The sequence below is a fragment of the Pimephales promelas genome, chromosome 25 (assembly GCF_988280905.1).
Source record: "Pimephales promelas chromosome 25, fPimPro1.hap1.1, whole genome shotgun sequence".
NCBI lineage: Eukaryota > Metazoa > Chordata > Actinopteri > Cypriniformes > Leuciscidae > Pimephales > Pimephales promelas.
This window is the reverse complement of record NC_142793.1, coordinates 26,010,254-26,033,867: the sequence shown is the minus strand read 5'-3', so window position 1 is coordinate 26,033,867 and position 23,614 is coordinate 26,010,254. Positions and strand designations below refer to the sequence as shown.

The following is a 23,614-nucleotide window of genomic DNA, read 5'->3' as shown; positions in this document are numbered from 1 at the left end:
TGAGTGCAGTAAAATAGTATTTATCACGACAGGAACTTTAGTTAAAATGTCTATCAAATATACTACCCGAAACCCCATTCAATAGACTGCAGGCGGGATGGTGTTCAACATAAAAATGGTATGAAACTCATACAGGTTTGGAACAACATGAGGGTGAGTAAGTGATGACAAATATAATTTGACGTTGAACTATACCTTTAAAGGCATAGTTCACCCAAAAATTTAAATTAGCCCATGATTTAATTACCCTGGCCTCTAGCCATCCTTGGTGTATATGACATTCTTCTCTCAGATAAAAAAACAATCAGAGTTATATTAAACAATGTCCTGGCCCTTCCAAGCTTTATATTGGCTGTAAATGGTTGTTTCTGTTTTGAAAGTCCAGAAAAGTGCATCTATCCATGATACAAGTGCATCTATCCATGATAAAAGTGCATCTATCCATAAAAAATATATATCAATATAAAATATTTAAAATATTCATATTTAAGTTGCGCTTTAGATTTAAGTCAAATGTTCTTTTTTAAGTCCGTATGTTCTTTTGGCCTGAAGTTATTTTACTTTATAAAGTTTTAAATATGGATATTTTTCTTACATCTCCATCTTCCTCATTACTCCACATAAAGTCAACATCTGAGATATTTTCATCAGCTATATGTTCAAGCACTTCAGAACTGTATATTCTGCACATGAAAAAGTTTCAAAAATGTATCGGTACTGTGATATATATATATTTTTTAATAAAAGAAATTTCAATCAGCATCACTGAAAATGTGACTTCAGCAACATGCTTTCAAACCTGCTGTCCATTCTAATTTTAAAAAATCCTGATTTAAAACGTGCAATTCTACAGTCGATTTTTAACTTTAATTAATAAGTTACATCTTTCTATTTTACATACAAACTATGAAATACTGGCAAAAATATAAATAAAATGTAAATACACCTTAGAAAATGTTGCTTGCTTCTGTGTTTGGAGTGAAGTGCTGCCATGCTTCTCTTCAATGTAGAGTTTTTTAATATAATTACTACATGCAGAGCTTTACTGGTATTTGATTGGATGACAAACGTCCAATCTCATGGACTGCAGGCTTTAAACTAGGTGAACTGCTCCAAAAGTTAAAAAAAGGGGGCTGACATGTGATGTCCATTGTAATGGACAGAGGGTCTGAATGGGTTAAAACACATTTGAGAATTACAGTGATGTGAATATATATGTGTATTTATATTAAACTGTATTCTACTGCTTTTCATTAATGCTGATTTATATTTTTTATTACATTTAATGATTGATTTTTTTAATGATTTTTTGAGAATAAAAATTACTAGGAAAATGTCATGAAATGAAATGAAATGCAAAACAACCCCAAAAAAGTAAATGGTTCTAACGGGTTTTTTTCATAATTTCATTTTTATTTTTATTTTGAGGTTTGAATAACAGAATAAAAATTACTAGAAAAAAAAAATATATATATATTCCCACCTTACTTAGTTAAAATGTCATGAAAATGCTAAATTACCATTTTCTTTTACTGTTGAGGTGTGAATAACAATGAAAATTATGAGAGAAAAAAATCTGCATTACCTTAAAAAAATTCAAGTTAAATGTCAAGAACATGCACAAAAAAAATTGAACAGTCAATGATGTTTATTCATAATGTATTTTTCTTTTGATTTTTAGTTTTGAATTAAATTACTAAGAAAATAAACTCATGAAAATGTAAAATAAACCCCCCAAAAGTAATTAATTTTTTCTTTTGTTTTTGAGGCGTGACCTGTTCATGTTTTTGTGAGATTCAACTATACATTATATTCATGCAATAAAGAGTCTTATAAGCGTACAAGTGTTTTCCAGCAAGATAATGCATGCGGATAAATTACGAAAAACTCCGTACATACACTAACAATAAAAAGCACCAACAATAAATATACAAATTAAAAAATATATTGAATTAGACGTCTGGTCGACGGTGTGGCAGAATCTACATCATCTAAGTTCATTGGTGGGTTTGCTTGACAGTCCTGTTGCCAGGTGACAGTTTGATTGACAGTCCGTGAAAGCCGTTCATGGGCTAGATTCAATTTTCTCTTGCTGTTTCCTCATAATTTCCTGCAATTCAGAATCTCCTCGACTCTTCTAGTAGAGAGAGAAATGACATATCAGGCAAATGCTATAGGTTTCCCATGATGCACTGTTTCTAATATTGTGTGCAGTGTTTCTGACCTCTAGTTGTGATTTCTGGACGGTGATCTGGCTGTAGACGCGAGAGCCTTCGTCTCCACACACGGCCTTCAGGTGATCTTTATTCAGAGAGAAGAGCTGAGCTCCTGTCAGGATGCCCAAACGCTCCACCGTCCTGACACACACACACACACACACACACACACACACACAGTCTTATTCCTCAACTTTATTCTCATGAACTTTGACAGTGTGATGAAGTCATGTGGAAGGCTTGCATCCACTGTTCATGATGTCACATGTGCTTTTTCCACAGTTAAGGCCATTGGCTATAATTAGGGAAACGCTTCAATCTGTCCCGGGTCATATTCTGATTTCAACAGGAAATGTGTCATCAAAGGGAAAGAAGCCTCTGTTGTTGAGTATTACTTTTTGCCAACTAATGATTTTATTTTAATACAATTTTCATAGTTTAGAAGGCTTAATGAGTTATTAGTTAAAATGATGTTTTATTTAATATGGTTAAAATTTTTATTTTAATATTTTTTCATATTTTACAAGGCTTAAAGAGTTCTCAGTAAAAATACATTTTCATTTTTAAAGATACATTTTCTATAGTTTAGAACGCTTTTTAAAAATATTTAAATAAATGTTTCAAAGTTTGGAATGCTCCATGAGTTTATTGTATTATAGTTTTAATATTTTTTTATCGTTTAGAAGGCTTAATTATTTTATTTTTATTTAATCATTTTTTCTTTGTTTTATTAGGCTTGGTAAGTTCTCGTGAATTTTTATTTTATTTTCATATATTTTTCATAGTTTACTAGGCAGTAAAAAAAAAAAAAATTTTTTTTTTGAAAACATTTTCCATAGTTTACAAGGCATGAGTTATAAGATAAAAAAATATATATTTTTATAATATTTTTTAAAAATATTTTTTTAGAGTTTAGAAAGCTTAATTAGGTCTCAGTAAAGTACATTATTTTATATTTTTTAAATAAAATTTCATAGTTTAGAAGCAGGTTTCATGAGGTCACACAATTCTGACTTTATATCTCGCAATTCTGACTTTATATCACGCAATTCTGACTTTATATCACGCAATCCTAACTTTATATCACACAATTCTGACTTTATATCTCGCAATTCTAACTTTATATCACACAATTCTGACTTTATATCTCGCAATTCTGACTTTATATCACGCAATCCTAACTTTATATCACACAATTCTGACTTTATATCTCGCAATTCTGACTTTATATCACGCAATCCTAACTTTATATCACACAATTCTGACTTTATATCTCGCAATTCTAACTTTATATCACACAATTCTGACTATATATCTCGCAATTCTGACTTTATATCTCGCAATTCTGACTTTATATGCGATTGTGAGAAAAACAGTCAGAATTGTGAGATAAAAAGTCGCAATTACCTTTTTAATTTTTCATTCCGTGGCGGAAACAAGTTTCAATAGCTGTCAGTGGCCTGACTCACGGTTTGGAGAAGCCCTTGGCGTTGAGCCAGGTGGTGACCTCTGCTGGGCTGGAGTCGAAGGCCAGCGGGATGGCCGACTGACGAACCACCTTGAAGTTCCTCGTGGGCTGATTGGTCTTATTCCCGGTGATCAACATGAGCAGCTCATCGTTGACTTTATCCATCTGATGAGTGTGACCTGAGGCAGAACCATAAATACATTTTTTTTTCAGATGTATTCTCATCCAAAACCACTAACAGGTTCTGATCATAATTATCTTATGTGTGTGTGTGTGTGTGTGTTCTCTCAGACTCACCGTCTTTATCGTTGCCCATTGAGCTGGAGGGGGACTGTCCTCGGTACGGCTGTGTGAGTGACAGCAGGAGACACACAAAGTAAAGATTACTAATGTCGGGAACACACTAATGAAACATTAAAGACTGAACTGAACACACTTACAGACTTTTCAACCACTGAGCCCTATTTTAAGTGAACGCAACTGTCTCTGACTCGGCAAGTATCAAATTACATTCATAATCGGCCTAACAGTCCTTAAAGGGATAGTCCACCCAAAAAAGAAAATTCTGTCATCATTTACTCACGCTCATGTTGTTCCAATCTAAATCTTTTACCGTTTTCGAACCCATTCAGCCGATTTTCTGATATTTAGAAGAATATCAGTAACCAGACAGTTTCTGGTCTCATTGACTTCCATAGTAGGATAAAAATATACTATGGAAGACAATGAGACCAGAAACTGTCTGGTTACTGATATTCTTCTAAATATCAGAAAATCAGGTGAATGGATTCGAAAACAGTAACTCTGGGGGAGTGGTAAAATGAGCCTATTTCCAAAAAAAAGTGGAGTATCCCTTTAAATGAATTTCTTTCTTCTGTTGAACACAAAAAATATTTTGAAGAATGTTGGTAACCAAATGGTTTCTGGTCCCCATTGACTTTGATTTCCATACTATGGGAGTCATGGGGTCCATCAACTGCTTGATTGCTGATATTCTTTAAAATATCTTGTTTTGTGTTCAACAGAAGAAAGAAATTCATGTAAGTTTGGAACAACAAATGATGACAGAATGTTTGTTTTTGGGTGTACTATCCCTTTAACGGTGTCCCGGCTTCATTTAAATCTGATTACGTCGGTCTGGTTTGTTTACCGGACTGTACGGTGTTACTGGACTGTAGGGCGGGTCACTCATGACTTGAGGGTCCTCGAGTTTGACCACATCCAGGATATTATAGGGCACGTATCCCGCCTGACCGCTTCTGTTCCTCAACTTCCACCACTGCTTGTCATCCTCCAACACCTTAAAACAAACATCAGTTCTTTCATAATACAAATCAACAGAAATTGTGTTGCATGACTTTTTTTGTCGCACAGTAAGAGAATAAAGCAATAAAATGGATCTTCTGATGAGTTTTTATTGAAATCTCTGGTTTTTGAGTGTATGCTGGCAAATCTGAGCACAATCATAGAGCTTGAGTGAGTCTTTTTCTCAGGAGAAACATCGTCAGGCCCTGTTTACAGCTTGTATTAAGATTTTTTGGTCGATCGGATCACCAGTGGACGAGTGAGACGCATTCCCGTTTAAATCTTTCGATCTTATAGACATAATAAGCTCCCGCAATTTACACATGAACATGACCAGAGACGATAGTTTTACACCCCGTTTACTCCTGTATTTGTGATCCGATCCACCAAACGCATCTTAATACCAGTTGCAAACAGCGCCTAAGGAACAGGAGACTTGAGCAAAACTCTATTAGAGCTCTGTTTAATCTTTGAGATGGTAATGAGATGTTAATGAGGTGTTAATTAGATGTTAATGAGATGTAATTTGTGATCTTTATACCTCCAGAATTTCGTCCTGGAGCACTGACAGCTCGTTGGCATTACGTGCCACAAAGTGGTAGCGGATCTTCGCATATTTCCGAGAAGGAGGAGACGTCGAGAAAGACCTGAAAAAAAATGTGAGGGCAACAAGCTGATCAGAAAGATCTTCACATGGATCAAATGTCAAAAACATGCGTCACACTAAAAGGGGCAAGATGTCACAATGTGACAAGGATAAAATCCCTTCGTTTGATGTTTGAACTACTATCTAAACGTAGCGGAAAGTGAATGAAAAGAAATCTTCCACAATTTATGGTCGATATAAATAATATGCCATTTAATGGATTTTCAGCTAACTTTAAAGGGTAAAAAAACGGCAGATTTGTGGAATATCTACATTGTTTTGGCCCAATTGCAGTTGATTTGACATTTACAGAAAACACTTGACTCTTGTCTGAATGTATGTCAGTGTGGTTTTATTTTGGTCACTTAAGTTGTTACTCAATAGCTTTTAGTGTTTGAAGGAGAGAATTCGTAAAAAAATTCCAATTTAATTGAATTCTAATTTACTCAAAAGCTCAAAGTGACTGAGATAAATACCTCTTGACAACTAACTCACCCGTTTGAAGAGAGCGACGACTGTGATCCAAAGAACTGACATGGAAAAGAGGGAAAAGATGGAATCCATATATCACAGACCAGATTTATACACAGATTTAGACACTTATGCACTCAACCGTGTATTAGTGTATGAATTTTATACGTTTATTTTGTCTTTCAACATTGATTAAAGCGTAATTAGAGCACAAGTACGTAATTTGGGACGCACCTTGTGTGTTTAAACGGCTTCATAAATCATTGCTTTCATCAATCATAAATGGATTCATCATCTCTCTCACCTCTTTTTTCCTGTACTCTGACTGCACCGGAGTGGTCTCCGTCTCCCACGGGGACATGCGAAACAGATCCACTGGCGGCTCCCAGCCGTTACGAAACTTTGGGACATACAGAGGCGCGCACTGATCTTTCGGCCAATCAGCTCTGAGATACACAAAGACACACCCAGAATAAGGCAACATAAACATACAGACTAACGGTCGACTGATGCTAATCTAGTTTATTTACTATTAACAGATGATATAACTAAAGCCAGACCGATATTATCGGCCGATATTAGGCATTTTCCAAACTATCGGTATCGGCAGTTATAATGTCCGATAAATGATTATTTCACAAATAAAATAAAAACGGATGAAACATGCTTGAACCATGTCATGAGTGTTGGAGTTGTATAGTTTGTCCACCAGAGGGCGCTCTACACCGTTCCTGTTGGCAACACTCGTTGAGTTGGTCACGAGTTACGTTACGTTGTTACAGTGTAGTCGACTGACTGTCCTTTTAACTTTTGACGATGTGACTGAAGTATTTCTTTAATAACGCGCGACAGTTTTAGCAATGAGACGCATCATCTCTCCTCGGCCTGTTATATTGAAAACGTATGTTTTACAATTTGCAGTATGACGTCATCCATTGCTAAATTATGGCTCATCATAACCATAAAGCTAGCTAATGCCACTATCATCAGTCTGTTCTGTTGTGACAATAAAAGAAACAAGTTTATTTTTAAAATGCATTATCATATTATTTTAGTTAAAACTCATAAATATCTACAAATAACTTATGTTAGGGAAATCTGTTAATGTTTTGTTTCTCGTTTCTGAAATAAAAAATAGAATAAAATATCGGCCGATATATTGGATTTTAAAACCAACAAATATTTGTATCGGTATCGGCCTTTAAAATTCTTTATCGGTCGGGCTCTAGAAATAACATAACAAAATATGTTATAATATAATGATAATATAATAAAGTGCCCCTTTATGCTATTTTAAAGGTTCCTAATTTTGTTTTGGAGTCTCCTACAATAGGCTTACATCCATTCAAGGTAAAAAAAAATAAAAATAAAATAATAACACGAAAAAACACTTTTTCTCATTATATACACTCTAATCTGATTGGCCAGATGACCCAGTCTGTTGTGATTGGTCTACTCTGCTCTGATTGGTCAGATGACCCAGTCTGGGGCCGACACAGGACGACTCATTCGGGCAGTTCAGAATCAATTCTTTCTTGGTATCCGAAAAAAAACACAATAGAAGCGCAAAAAACTTTAAAGTTTAAAATAACCAATCCTATTTTTTATTCGTCCATTCAAAAGCTGATTTTAGGATTCCCACGAGGAGGAACTACCATCATGTGATACTGATAATCTCAAACAGAACAAACATTGGCTGATGTCTCAGCTGGATATATCAGTTTACCACTGACACACACTCCTGTACCACATCTACATCACCTGGGCCTCGTCCAACCATCTCCCAGCAGCTCAAAGATGGTCATCTCTTTGGGAGTCAGGTGTCCTCTCAGGAAGTCCACTGTGTCCCGCGACAGGTGAGGAGAGATGACCCCACGCGGCAGCTCAGGACTGCCACTATTCTGCAGGATCTGAACTCACACAGGACAAACACAAAATTAGATGAGCCTTTAACTATTATGCATATTTCAATTTTCTTATTGTACCAAGCAGGATGCTCATATTGTACATTTTATTATTGTTGTTGTTGACGTTTATTGTAGTTTTACTATACTTAAATAAAAAAAATAATAATAAAGTGAGATAAATCTGCCCAAACATTAATGCTGAGGTGTCTTCATAGGTAAAAATGATATATTATGTTTCATTTTATGTGTATGCATTCATAAATTTAAATGAAATGTTTTTTTAGGGGCAGCATTAGCATTAAGGTTTTGGTTTATTCTGAATCTGTGTTAAGATAAGCATGCATTTTTATAATAAAACCAACAGAAGTGTTTGGTATGTTTTCATTTCGATAGCTAGGGAAACATTTTGTGTGTGTGTGTGTTCAGTTCCTCACCATTTCCAAAGGTCCAAACAGGAAGTGTACAAGTTCTGCAGCGCTGGGGTTCTGGATGTGTTTCTTCAGTTTGGCCTGTAGAGGGCACACACACACACACCGTCAAAAAGGCCGTCAGACCTCTCAGATAAATGTGTGTGCATTTCATTCATAAAACATTTCTTACAAAAATTGAATACAATTTACAGTTTGAAATAGTCTGAAACACTTTACAATTTATGTTTACAAATGGCCTGCACAGAAATCTGCTCTTGTTTCTTTCTCCATGCTGTAAAAAGTTAAAGCACACACACAATCTGAGTGCAAATATCCCAGATGACTTTCAGAAAGACCAAACCACGGATTTTGCATCTTGTGTTTTTAAGAGCGTGCTTTTCATTTAGAAACAGAGAAAGGCGAAACCCACCAGCAGATTGAAAGAGAGTTTCAGCTTCTGAAGACAGTCGATAAACTCTCCTTCTGATGGAGGCTTGGCTCGTAGAGTTAGCATTCCCTCTGAAACACACGCAAGCAACACGACAATAATGCATGTGAATTTATTTACACATTTGTTTCCTAAGCATAACTAAACTAACGTTATTTTAGGAATGTAAACAAATAAAAAGTAATCTCCCAGATGTGTTACGCATGAGTATGTATTTCGTATGAATATACCTGCCGGTCCTCTCTTTTTGCCTTTCTTGCTGCGGTTGCGCTGGTTGAGTTGAGAGAAAGCCTCTGCCGCTTTATGAAGACGCGCCACGAAGATCTCGATGTCATCTAGAGCGCAATTCAGGATTTGCTGAAAGACACAATACACAGCGTTACGTCTGCTCTGATGTAACCACTAATCTGATACACTCAATGGTTGAGTGTGTTTTAGATGTGTGTGTGTGCGCAGATATCAAGTGTTACGCAGTGACACCGGCACTCACCACGTCCTTCTCGATCCGCTGGGCCAGTTTCATAGTGGACTCGGGATCCTGCATCGACAGTTCATCTGAGACAAACGCACAGTGTGGTTAGCATTAATGCATTGACTGTAACTGTAAGCATAGAAGGGCATTGTGTCATTATGGCACCTTTCATGTCCGAAGCTGCTACTCGACCTTTGACCCCAGGGCCAGGACTTCTAGTCTCAGAGGGCGGGATGATGGTCTCCCGTTGGCGTTTCATCTTTTCTTGGTTCAACCTGATAGAAGGGAGAAAAAGAGAGAAATGTGTTCAAAAAAACCAACAAAATATTTTGGGAGCCATCAAAATTTTGTAAATACAAATGATAAAAAATGCTGGCAGTGGATGGCAAAAAAATTAAATTGTAAACGCTTGTGGGGAAAGGGTTAATACGATTGATTAAATACTGAAAATGATCAAACTTGAACTGTAGCACCTAAAAATGTCCTCAAACACTGCAGCAATTACCTAGAAGTGCTGTTAATCACCCTTAAACCTTAAATCTTCTAACAATAGCTCATTTTGACTAAATGATCAACTTTTTCCTTCTCAGCCTGTGTAATTTGCAAATACAATCCATTAATGCATTGTGATGACCTCATATGGTGGAGAATGCAAACTACTGAAAACCACTCAAACACCCCAAAAATCACCTAAAACATCTTAGCAAACACCTGGCAATGGCATAAAACTACCCAAAAACCATATTAGAAAGATAATATGGGGCAAACTCTGATTATAAAATTAATTCATCCAGTACTGGAAAGAATCAAAATGGTTTAACCACTATTTTACTTAATATTAGTGTGTGCTGTGTGTTTTTATGCTTAGCGCTACTGCTTAGTTAGCGTAGCAAAATGCTAACAAGCTACCGAAATCAATTGCAAGTCACATCTCCTGTGCACTTAAGCTTACATTTCAGTTAAGGTACCTAAGTAGACAGCAAGGCAGCTCACTGTGTGTGTCCCTGATGATTTTTCGGGAAGAAAATCACACTGTTTCCAAAACACAAGTCTGCATGTAACCAAAGCTCAGTGCTAATGCGTTAGCATCCTTAAATAAATGAACAACTTTTACACACAGCAACCTCGTGGTAAATGTGTCTTTACTATCTGTTGATCCTGTTATGTGTTTTTAGGACGTCTCAGTGTCGTCAATAGACGAACAGTCGGTCTGTTCAGCAGGTAGAAGTGTTGTGAAACTTGCTGTCAGTCAATCTGACTAGTAATAAGTTATTTAAAAAGCACTCCAGTAGTGTCTAAGAGGTCTGGGTCTCACTTTAGCGTCTGCGGCCGATTCTTCTTGCCGCGTGAGTTGTCTCCCAGAGCGCTATCAATGTCAGCGTGCACCATCTCGGCCTGAAACACAAACACACACGCATGGTTTAAGTGAAAGCAGCTCTCCATAGTGTTTATCATAATCTCTTTCATAATGGTATTTCTGGGAAATTATGACGTTTCCAGCGGCTGATCATTGTGTCTGTATGTACAGGAGTGTCTATGTTTTGCCGTGAATACTAACTAGGGATGGACAACGATTAATCGCATCCAAAATAAAAGTTTGTGTTTACATGATATATATGTGTGTGATGTGTATAATTATTTTGTATATATAAATACACACACATGCATGTATATATTTAAGAAAAATATGTTCTTAATATATAAAATATTAATTATGTATAAAGTATATACATGCAAATATTTCTTAAATATATACATGCATGTGTGTGTATTTATATATACAAAATAATTATACACACACCACACACACATATATTACGTAAACACAAACTTTTATTTTGGATGCGATTAATCGCGATTAATCGTTGCCCATCTCTACGAAAATGAAATGTCAAGCATTTTAAAGTATCATGACACTTTTTTTGTTTTAGAAGTATTTATACAAGTTTGTGTTTGTGTCCCACCTCCACTTCGTCGCAGTAGAAGAAGTGGATATCTGGTTTGTGTTGTTCGTCGTCCTGACAGATGAGCAGAAGGACGGAGGGGTATCTCGTCTGGTTCAACAGCGTCTGACAGTGATGGACTGTGGCCAGAGGAAAGTTTTCAAGCTCTTCCTGAGAGAAAGAAAGAGAAACGAGAGATCAGGAGAATAAGACCTTTAAAATTAACTTCAACATGACCTAACCCTAAATAGCTTGCAAATATATATATACACATATTAAAAGTAAAATTAAACCAAGCTGCTAAATGTACAAAAAATAGAACATACACACTTGAAGTACGTAAACCTGATTCTTAAATATTTTTTTAAAAATAAATTAGGGCTGTCAAACGATTAATCCACAATTAATCGTTTGTGTTTACATAATATATGTGGGTGCACTGTGTATAATCATTTTATATTAGGGCTGTGCAACGATTAATCTCAATTAATCGCATCCAAAATAAAAGTTTGTGTTTATGTAATACAGTGTATGTGTATGTAGTGTGTAGAATTATTTTGTATATATAAATACACACACATGCATGTATATATTTAAGAAATATTGAATGTATATACTAATAATTAATATTATGTATAAATATAAATATTTGATATATTAAGAACACTTTTTTCTTAAACATATACATGCATGTGTGTGTGTGTGTGTTTATATATACAAAATAATTATACACACTTTGCACAGATATATTATGTAAACACAAACTTTTATTTTGGATGCGATTAATCGCGATTAATCATTGCTCAGCCCTATTTTATATATATATATAAAAACACACACATGCATGTATATTTAAGAATAAAATATTATTTATATATAAAATATGTATATTTATATATAATATAAATTATATATAAGCATGTGTGTGTATTTATATTTATACAAAATAATTATACACAGTGCACCCACATATATTATGTAAACACAAACTTTTATTTTGGATGCGATTAATCATTTGACAGCCCTAAAATAAATACACTTAGTGTGGAAATGTTAATGTTTCTCAGAATTAAATTATTGCAACTTCTAACAATTGAATAAACTTAAAAATAAAATCAAGCTGAAGACCTTTGACACAAAAAAAACAATGATTATAATCATTAATGAGGTCAAAGATCTGGGAATGTTGGCACATATCACCACAATAGTGACATCACACTAAGAATCATTTCACATGATTCACGCGAATGAAACGCTCCCTATCCAGTTATTCCAGATCAGATCGGATTACACTTGGTCAACAGGTGTGGAACATGCTTTAATCGGTTCTTATTTCCATGATCCCAAGTGTGTTGTTTAACGTTTTATTCACCATCAAGGTGCAAATGGTTTTAAATTGGCATAAACTTGCAAGCCCAGAATCATTAATCGATCTTGGCTGAGACAAAATGGACCAGAATTGACTGGAGTCTGGAATGTGAAAAAGCTGCTTGTTAACATTGATAACATTACCCAATAGTCCGCTATATTGTCTTGTATAGTCAATAATTGGCTAATAAATTACGTCAGAGGAAAAGGACAATACTGTACATTACAAAAGATTACAAAGACACACACTAATGAAACTTTAACAATAAGACCAGGAACATGGATTAAGTTCAGTTAAATTGTATATTTACTTTACAAAAGTTATTGTGCTAATTTCTGCAGTTGTGAACACACACGCTCACCTTGGTCTCGCAGTCCAGGAGTTTGATGGATTTGTCCGTCACCTGAAGCAGCATTTCCTGAGTCCAGATTTTGTCTTTGGAGTCCAGCAGTTTCAGCTTCTTAATAGCGTCGTCTACCGTAGTGATGGACTCTGTTTTATCCATGATGAACGTAGAGAGATGCTGCAAACATACGTGTGTAAGGTCATTGCTAGAATGATGCATTGTGATTTGGTTCATTACATCTGATCTGTATAATGGACTGTTATTTTGCATGTGCATTTAAAAAGATCTGTTTACTCTGACAGTCTACTATTAGTGCTATAGTAATGATGTCACCACTGTCAAGACTGCCAAGACAAAAGGAAATTTTGGCGAGCCACCTGGGGGAAACATAAGCAATTTTTTTTTTTTTTTTTTACATTCATGCATATAAATGTTGTAAAAAAAATTTGCAAAATGTTAATTTATCCAATACAGTAAATGTCACATAACTGACTATAAGAGGAAGGAGAGAGCAAATGGATGGATGGACTCATTTGGATTGCAATTGTAATGCAAAGCAATATTTGGCATTTGATCAGACCATTTAAGATTTTAAAGCACACATTTATGTGATTTGGATTGGATTTGTACTTCGTACTTCTTACGTTTTTTTCCCTGTGCAAACTACAAAAACTAAACAAATTTGAGCTGCTCTATATTTAAATCCATTGCATTTTAGGAGATAATAAACTGGGATATTAAAGAGATCTTATTATTGATTTTTTATTTTTAGTAGGTGAATGTCAGTCCTGTTTGTCTAAAATACACCTACATATTGTCATTGGGCGTGTGTCAGCATCTTAAATGAATGAATTGTTATTTTAATAGAGTGAGTAATGTTAGCACACACCTTATAATATTTATACATCCACTTCAGCACTTTAACCACACCTGTGTGTGTGTGTGTGTGTGTGTGTGTGTGTGTCACAATACATGTCATTTACATGTCACAATATTATGTGACAAACAGTGATCCCAACCCATCAAAGACAACTAATTATTCAAAGCATCATGCATGATTCATAAGCAGATTAAGTCTTGTCACCAGTTATATAAGAAAGGAGATCTCAACATGGCTGCCATGGATTAACTAGACCATCCAACCACAAACATGTTTACTTACTGACACATCTGACTTTAACAGGATGTAGTCCAACTAACAAACTACACAAAGGGAAGTTTAATGTACATTTGCTTGCTTTGAGATATAATCTGTTTAGAGGGTAGGTCAGAGTTTTTAATGTTTCATTGTAGGTCTTTCAGGTCAATTGTTTGATTTCTGGGTTTTTAAAGTGCCAGAACATAGATGGTTTTCTAAGAAAAAAAACAAAAACAAAACACTTATACACTCATTCACCCTAGCAACCACACCAAGCACCCTAACAACCACATAAAAGTGCCCTAAGACCACTTAATAAAAGTGCCCTAACATAAAAGTGCCCTAACAACCCCCAGCAGTGGCCTACAAACACCTTATAAACCTAGCAACTAGCTATCAATCCCTTAAATCCAACACCCTACCAAGCAGCTATCAATAACCTAAAACCATTCAAACACCCTAGCAACCCCCTGGCAGTGGCTAAAAACCACTCAAACACTCTAGCAATGACCTCAAACCACTCAAACACCCTAGCAACCCCTGGCAGTGGCCTAAAACCACCCAAACACCCTAGCAACCAGCTATCGATAACCTTAAACCACTCAAACACCCTAGCAACCCCCTGGCAGTGGCCTAAAACCACTCAAACACCCTAGCAACCAGCTATCGATAACCTAAAACCACTCAAACACCCTAGCAACCCCCTGGCAGTGGCCTAAAACCACTCAATCACCCTAGCAACCAGCTATCAATGACCTAAAACCACTTAAACACCCTAGCAACCCCCTGGCAGTGGCCTAAAACCACTCAAACACCCTAGCAACCAGCTATCGATAACTTAAAACCACTCAAACACCCTAAACAAACAACATATCAGCATCTTGGTGGTGAGTTCTTCTACAAAGACATTTTCTTCAGATAAAAAATAAAATCTTATCATGAACACCACTTTAAAGACCTACTAAGATATGTTTGCTCCTTTGGCCAATTTAGTAATAATCTTTTTTTAAAAAAAAATGTATTCATTAATAAAGCAAAAAATGTCCATTTGAGTTTTGTAGAAATAAATACTGTGAATCTGTTAAAAAAGCCTTAAGTGCCTAAACTCAGATCATGACGCTTCTGATATGACAGGAGTGTTTAAACATTCAAGACCTGATATGACTGCTGCTGGCATGGACGTTTTATCAACAATATGCATATACGAGAGCAAGAAAAAGAGATAAGAGAGACAATATGGCCAATGAGTGAAGGGTGAAAGTGAGGAAAAATAGACCAAGGAAAATAAAGCATCTAGATCAGAACAAAGTTCAACAAAAGGTCTCGAGTCAGACCTGGATCAAGGTGCCCTTTTATTAGCGTTTGCGGAAATTAAGCACTGGTTGCGGCTGCATACAAGACATCAGTGCATTTCAACCAATCAAATTCCAGGATTAGAACTAGCCATTGTATAATGCAGATTTCAGATTGCGTTATCTCGGTTGACAACAGCTCGGATGGAGGTAAACGCTGCCCTTACAAATCTGATCAGGTGACCTGATTGCTTTATTACGATATCAAGTCATCGGCTGAATCATGTTAAATATTAAACAATCTCAGTGGTGAGGTTTAGCTAACCAACAAGCTTGGAAAGAAGAAGCCGAATTAAGAGAGTTTAGCGTCTCGCTCACCTGCACATGGTACTGCGATGTCTCTTGCATGATGACATTGGAGTTTGAGTACTTCTTTCGTTGTTCTGAAAGAAATAGAAATGCAAATAAGACACACTATATTCACAGACTTCCCAGAGGAAAAAGACGCTATCTTGAGTTCCTCTTATGCAAAATCATTTTTTGACAGACGAATATAAATACTAGTATGACACTCTAACCTGAGTAGTTCCACATTTTGGTGTAAGGAGCGTCTAGGTCACTTAAGCGAGACGTTTCATGTACACGGACAGAAAAACTGATGAAACACCAGCATTTGCATTACAATCGATTCCATGAAACGCATCAATAAAGTCCGCGATACAATACAAGTCAAAATCGTATGAGAATTCTCACTCTTACCTTTCAAACCAGTGAGTTCAAATGACTACAAATCTGCATTAAACATCTCCATTGTGTTAAAACTCCAGCTGCAATGCTCGAACTGATGGACTTGCGGACAGGAAATGTTCTGACAGGCTGAAATCGTGCTTCGCCTGCCTCTTTTATGCGAGGTCAAAGGTCAAGCCATGTAAAACATGTAAACCCTCCCTCCCCCTCAGTCAATGACTTCAATATCATATCGCTGTTTGTTTTACAGCAGTCCTATAAATCAGCTCAATGCTGCATGTTGCACGAAACACTCAACTTCACTTTTGCTTCAGAGTCGTACCCAAATTTCAGAGCCCATATGTTGCTCTTTTATTGCTTTTCATTGCAAACTTTGGTCTCTTTTTCACATTCTTGAGATCTAGAGGAGAAACATGACATGATCGCGGTCTTAGGCAACACTTGAAGACTACAGTAGATGACGCAGTTAGGCATTTAACAGACATATTAAGTTGAGTTCAAGGTTAAAGCGCATAATCAAAGGCGATTCTCTCTTGAAAACATGTTTTAGTTCAGGTCTTCTAAGTAATAATTATAGAGTTGTAGTTCGCCATAATGATAACAAAGTTATGGTGTGTTTAAAATAGTTACAGAAACACCAGTATGGACTGGTGACTGAATGTTTTTGAGGGTTTGTCTCTCTCACTGGTTGATTCATTCAGATAAGCCGATCAAATGTGATATTGGAAATGTGAATGAATCACTGCAGCCATGTCACCCTGTAGCCCAAGACTGGTCATCCACTGAAGGTAAGCAGGCCTGAGGCTGGTCAGTTCCAGGGGTGCGTTTCCCGTACAACGACGTAATTCACTGTTTCACTACCATAGTACGATGAATCGTTGGAAAAATCCACTAGCTAGTCACGACTGTTTCCCGAAACCCACTGTCGCAAAGTATCGTTCAACCAACACACGTGGTGGAGTAATAACTGCTTTTAATGAAACTGTTTGACATCCAATTAACCCTGGATTTGTTTTATATAAATTACAGACATGCCATCTGAGGACTATTTCTAATTGTTCTCAGTTGTTTTGCTCAATATTTGGCTCGTTCTTACTAGGGCTGGGAAACGATTAATCGCGATTAATCGCGATTAATCGCATCCAAAATAAAAGTTTGTGTTTACATAATATGTGTGTGTAGTTTGTATAATTATTTTGTATATATACACACACACACACATGCATGTAAACATTTAAGAATATTTGCATGTATATACTTATATATATATATATATATATATATATATTTATACAAAATTAATATTATACATAAATATAAATATTTGATATATTAATAACACATTTATCTTAAATATATACATGCATATGTCTGTATTTATATGTACAAAATAATTATACACACTACACACACATATATTATGTAAACACAAACTTTTATTTTGGATGCGATTAATCGCGATTAATCGTTTCCCAGCCCTAGTTCTTACATAGTAGAGCAAGTTTGCACATGCGCACTCTTCAAACACGGTATTTCAAATCTTTTGACAAACTAAACTAAAAGACGTAAATTACATTTGTATGTATTCTAAATAAAATGCACCGGTTGTACTGAATGTTAGCTTGCTTATTTTGCTCAAGATAAGGATTTATTACATCCAAATGTGATGCAATATAGAAACGATGCCTCTAACCACAGGTCGAGAGCTGTCGTTCAAACCACACAACATTGGGATGCTGTTTGCGAATGTTTGTTGGAACGATGGTTTCGGGAAACACCGACTCGTTAAACTATGCTGATAACGACGGAACTTGTTGCGACCATAGTTGGCTAACGATGCTTTCGGGAAACGCACCCCTGGATGGGAGACCTCCTGGGAAAACCAGGTCGCTGCTGGAAGAGGTGTTAGTGAGGCCAGCAGGGGGCGCTCACCCTGGGCTCTGTGTGGGTCCTAACGCCCCAGTGTAGTGACGTGGACCCTATACTGTCAAAGAGCACTATACTGTTATCTTACCTCAAGGGCACCCAAGATGTAGGTGTCTTTTTTTCCGCAGTATTTTCAATTTTGACATTTTTCGGTCAAAGCGTTATATGTCTGTCAGTCATATAATGGAGGTCTATGGTCACCACCTCAAAGAGCATGCGCAGAGATGTCCAAATTAAACGTGATTTAATGACTCGTTAATGTAAGTACACATTGATGGCCTAAGACACGAAGTGAGCGGTTTGTGTGAGAAAACCAACAGTATTTATATCGTTTTTACCTCTTGTGACCACAGCCACGTCCAACTGATCTGAGGGCGCGGGCGTCATCACAGTGAAGGGCAACACTTCTGAAATCTGTGTAAACAATGAGTGACGTACACGCGCGAGAGATCACTTCCGAGACCGAAGCGTCCGCGCCCTCAGATCAGTTGGACGTGGCTGTGGTCACAAGAGGTAAAAACGATATAAATACTGTTGGTTTTCTCACACAAACCGCTCGTTTCGTGTCTTAGGCCATCAATGTGTACTTACATTTCCGAGTCATTAAATCATGTTTAATTTGGACTTCTCTGTGCATGCTCTTCGAGGTGGTGACCATAGACCTCCATTATATGACTGACAGACAAGAATGAAAAAAATATCAAAATTGAAACTACTGCGGAAACAAAGACACCTACATCTTGGATGCCCTTGAGGTAAGATAAAACACACCAAAAATTCATTTCAAAGTGAACTATCCCTTTAAACCGAGGTCCTGACTCTCTGTGGTCATTAAAAATCCCAGGATGTCCTTGGGAAAAGAGTAGGGGTTTAACCCCGGCATCCTGGCTAAATTTGCTCGAGTCTCGGCGGCCTCCTAATCATCCCCGGACATATAGACCCCTTTTGTGCCTACGTCACGGCGCTAGCTGGAGGCAAAGCAAAGTGAAAACTGGAGGCGGCCAATACGAACCAGCACAGATTCGGCTACATAATAAGGAGCTTAAATTATTATTATTACTATTATTAAATAGCATCTTGTTGTGTTGTTTGGTGCAAGAATCGATGAAAAATGAATATGCTGTATCTGGAGCAAAACAAACACAAATTTTGGCATGCCAATAAAGCCCATTACACCGAAAACTGAAAAAGAGATAGTGTGAGAGAGGGTCATCGCCCTGCGCGAGTCTCTGGGGTTAAATGACCAGAGCTAATCATTACCTCTAAATGAGCACATGTTCTTATCAGCTGCTTTACGGGATCACATATCAGAGGTACACTCTCTCTCGCCCCTCCTCCGTTTATCTCTCTCTCCATCTCTCCAGGAAGTCTTCTTCACACTCTTTCCTGTTGGACGGAGAGAGTCGAGCGGTTTGCGCCACGGCATCTTTGAGTAAGTCGAGCCGCGTGCATGTGTTATTCATGTCTGACATTTACTCCAAACGCTTCACAGCATGTCGACAGCTCACAACCAGCGAGATCTAAACGCCGCACGGGACCGACTCCAGCCGAGAGCGATTCTGGGTCCGCGATAATTGCGCTAATTTAACCTCACGCCTGCAGTTCACCTGAGATGAACCTCGGAACCTGCTGTCTACATTCGTGCGTTAAAGGCCTGTTCACACTGAGAAAGATAACTATAATGATAAAAATAGTTTGTTCTAAATATTAACCCTCAGGTGCTCTTCGGTCATTTCTGACCAAAAAAGTTTTGAAATTTTAAAAATCGCAGCTTCATCAGAATGTTACGAAACATGGTGACTTTTATGGCATTATGTATGTGAACAGACAAAAAATTAGGTCATGATCTGAGCATGCTAAGTGGTCGTAAAAAATAGTCACACTTGTGGTCTTTGGTCAAAAATGACCCCCATAGGAAATGAATGGGAAATTGTAAAAAAAAAAAAAAATTGTGAATTTTTGTTTTTTGTCAATTTTTTTATAAGAAATAGTTTTTGAGATTGTTTCAACTATATATTCAAATCCACCAACAACAAAAAAAAAAAATGTGTTGATAAACAGCTGGGGAATTCACATGCCTCTCCATAGAGAGCTGTACATGCCATCTAGTGGTTACACCATGATTCTACGCTTTTTCTCTATACTGTAACCAGATGGTGCTAATTTTCTTCAAAAAAATTTTTTTTTCTGAAGGCCTAAACTCTATATTAAACTAAAATACTGCATTAATATAAAATAATAATAATAATAATAATAATATATATATATAGAAAAATATATATATTTTTCCATGGCAAAAATAAACCATAAATATTGCATAAATATTAATAAATTCAATTAAATTGTCTCAAAATACTAAATTAAAAAGAATAAATATTATAGAACAAAAATAAAATTGCATTGGTTTTACTGGGATGGAGAAAGTTTCATTTTTAGGTGTCCGGTCACTTTTGACCAGAAAGATAACAAGTGTGACTGTGGTGTTAAATTTCACACCACAAATAACGATAACGGCACAGAGGAATGATTTAGCTGGAATCACTTTCAGAGCGATGTTGTTCAGCTGATGAACGATAAAAACATTGACAGCCAATCAGAATCTATCCTGCTTTTAAAGTGACGGACGACAAAACTGCAGCGTGCTTATAATAAACGTTCGCTGACACTAATATAGTTATAGTTATAGCAATCGTTCTGTGCAACTCATTTGTCACTATTATTATTTTGCTTAAGGAATTTCAGGAGAAACATCCAAGGACAAGTTATGTAAGAGAAACTTTTGAGCAGTATTTTACGTTTCCTAAAGTTATTTATTGTAGATTTTAGGTTTGTGTAGAGTCAAACAGCAATTACACTTAAGTTTTAGCACTTTACAACATATAAACAGGATGAAAACATGGCCTTCAGTTGAAAATCTCTACTCTGGAAACCTTTGACCCTCAAAAACAAACATATTTGCACTCTCTCTCACACACACACGCACCGTCAGGCAAACCGTTGTCCTAACATGACTGCTGGAGGTCTAGTAACGCTATCTCTCAGCGTCTCTCACCTCGGCGTGTCTCTCACCTGTCTCACTTTCACAATATACACAACTGTCTTTCTCTGTTTGGCTCTGTTTGGACTCCATTTAATTTATTGTATGAACAAAACAAACAGAGACATATTTCAACATATCATATTTCAAAAAGCCAAATAGTTTGGAATGACATGATGACGATAGTGTCTATTTTCATGAACTATTCCACTAATTTGTTTTAAATACTCAACCATTCAGTTTAAGTTAAAACAAAGTCGGGAGGCAGCATTTATTTGATCACAAATACAGTGAAACTATTTAAAATAACTCTTTTCTATTTGAATATATGAAGAGTTCAGATGCAAAAGCCTCTAAATGCCATTTGAAATTTTCTTCTTTAATGATGATTTTTATCAAACTTGTATATTTAAGTTCAGTAATTTCACTTAAATGGCAATGATAATTACCTATTAATTGTTATTTAAGTGAAATTAAGTTTTATAAAAATCATCATTAAAGAAGAAAATTTCAAATGGCATTTAGAGGCTTTTGCATCTGAACTCTTCATATTTGTTAAAAAAATAAAAATAAAAAAGTATTCCTGTGATCATGAATGTTCAGCATCATTACTCCAGTCTTCAGTGTCACATGATCCTTCAGAAATCACTCTAATATGAGGATCTGATGATTATTTCTGCTTAATATTTTTGTGGAAACGGCCATACGTGTTGTCAGGATTCTTTAATGAATAGCATTTGTTTAAAATAGAAGTCTTTTGTAACATTAAATGTCACTTTTGATCCATTTAATGGAACCAGAAATAAGATAATTAAACATTTCTTGACCCCAACAAGCCCTTTTATGTTTCAACCACCAATAGAGAAACTTTTCACCCATTCCTGAAGTCTTAGCCAACAGTTGAATATCCAATTTCACCCATAAATACAATCAAAATACTCTAGCAAACAGGAACAGTCCAAATAAACTGTAACCACCAAGACCAAACCTGTCTCACAACCCCTCCAAGTGTCACCTGTCGTGATGCCAATCGGATACGGTGTCCCATCTGGACACAATTCAGGGAACGCCATCTGTTACACATGGACAGCAACAGACACACCTACAAACGTCCAAACACACACACACGCTTACAGTTTCAGTCAGAGCACCATTCTAACATGCACAGAAAACGCTGATATATTAAACCACAAGGGCGTCGCTTTGCTAATGAGTTTTGGGTTTTCGCAATGCGGTTGCTTACTGGAAATGTGAGTCGTATGGAGGTAGTGACCTCTAACTACCACAGGCAAAGATCCCATCCATCCATCCATCAAAAAAAAAAAAAAATAGAAAGGAAAATGGAGAGAAGGTAAAAGCAAATGAGAGAAAAAACTGAATTAACGTATAAGATTAATGTTTAAATGAGTTTAAGAGATGTAACGCTGCCCTGAGCATGAGAACAAATCAGATGAGGACAATACTCAAAACTGAATTGAGCTAAGACAATCACAGCTGACAATTGACGAATTTATTGAACCAAACTGAATAATGACACCATCCCTGCTAACAAAAATGATCTGTTCCCATTAAGTTATTGCTGAATGCTCTCTGAACGTCCAGTTCGTTACATGTTTTGAAAGGTTACTGTATGTGAACATTCCATTTCATCATTCTTCAAACATTATTAGAACGTTACTTTGGAATGTAAAAAACAGTAAAAAACCATTCCATGTGTAAATAATGTTTTTGTGCAGACTTTTGGAAAACATAATTAAAGGTCAGATCTGTTCTTATTTACATTTCTAAAAGAACATTTGCTCATAACTTTACCACAGAATTCCCGATGATTGTCTTCTGTACACTGTAAAAAATTATTTTTTGGTGAAGTAAATATAACTATAAATATGAAGAAAAATAACAATGTAATTTACATGAAAAAGTTAGTTCAGGCAAGAATTAAAAAAAACTAAGTCAATTCCATATCCGTACTTAATTCAAGCGAGTAGAAATGAAAGTGTAAATATCAACTCAATAAAATAAAAAATAAAATGGGTTCTCATCATGCACTGGACCTTGAATAATTAATGAGGTTGATTTTTCACTGTTTTCCAGCTGTATTTACACTTTTATCATTGATTTTTGTTGTCAGTATTAGTAACTTGCCATTTTGTGACATTTCGAGTACATTTTTTGCTCAAAATGACACATTCAAACACAAAAACGACCCATCAAATGTTACCGCCAGTGTGTTTGCATTCACATGAGGCTTAACATCTGACATGATGTAATATAAGTTTAGATGATTTAAGTAAAGCACATATGCCTACTATAAAAGACTAATAAAATTCAATATTATTGTTTGAGTGAAATGTAATACAAAGGCAAAGGAAATCGATATTAATCAATCTTTTACTAGCCGAGTTAAAATTACTTATTTTTTGTAAAGTAAACTTAATTCCATATTCCAAGTAAATTTAACTTTAAAGATTTC

At 36.1% G+C, this 23,614-nt stretch overlaps 1 protein-coding gene across 5 annotated transcripts in view; it reads right to left on the bottom strand.

The window, feature by feature from the left end:
* Positions 1-709: 709 nt before the first annotated feature.
* The window catches only part of eps8l2 (EPS8 signaling adaptor L2), a 40,208-nt gene continuing 17,303 nt past the window's right edge, over positions 710-23,614 (bottom strand). For 2 of the 5 annotated variants that reach the window (XM_039661821.2, XM_089127862.1), the window contains 18 exons: positions 15,810-15,874; positions 13,017-13,178; positions 11,308-11,457; positions 10,659-10,738; positions 9,509-9,618; positions 9,362-9,426; positions 9,102-9,228; positions 8,854-8,942; positions 8,448-8,522; positions 7,868-8,016; positions 6,411-6,552; positions 6,131-6,165; positions 5,531-5,636; positions 4,835-4,984; positions 3,982-4,030; positions 3,686-3,863; positions 2,225-2,357; positions 710-2,137 (listed from right to left, as the gene is read on the bottom strand). In XM_039661821.2, the coding sequence (XP_039517755.2) occupies positions 2,066-2,137; positions 2,225-2,357; positions 3,686-3,863; positions 3,982-4,030; positions 4,835-4,984; positions 5,531-5,636; positions 6,131-6,165; positions 6,411-6,552; positions 7,868-8,016; positions 8,448-8,522; positions 8,854-8,942; positions 9,102-9,228; positions 9,362-9,426; positions 9,509-9,618; positions 10,659-10,738; positions 11,308-11,457; positions 13,017-13,178; positions 15,810-15,874 (1,937 nt within the window). In that variant the 3' untranslated portion in view covers positions 710-2,065. Of the gene's footprint in view, positions 2,138-2,224; positions 2,358-3,685; positions 3,864-3,981; positions 4,031-4,834; positions 4,985-5,530; positions 5,637-6,130; positions 6,166-6,410; positions 6,553-7,867; positions 8,017-8,447; positions 8,523-8,853; positions 8,943-9,101; positions 9,229-9,361; positions 9,427-9,508; positions 9,619-10,658; positions 10,739-11,307; positions 11,458-13,016; positions 13,179-15,809; positions 15,875-16,009; positions 16,087-16,190; positions 16,309-23,614 lie in introns of those variants that run through there. The other 3 variants (XM_039661823.2, XM_039661824.2, XM_089127863.1) reach the window with 3 other exon arrangements.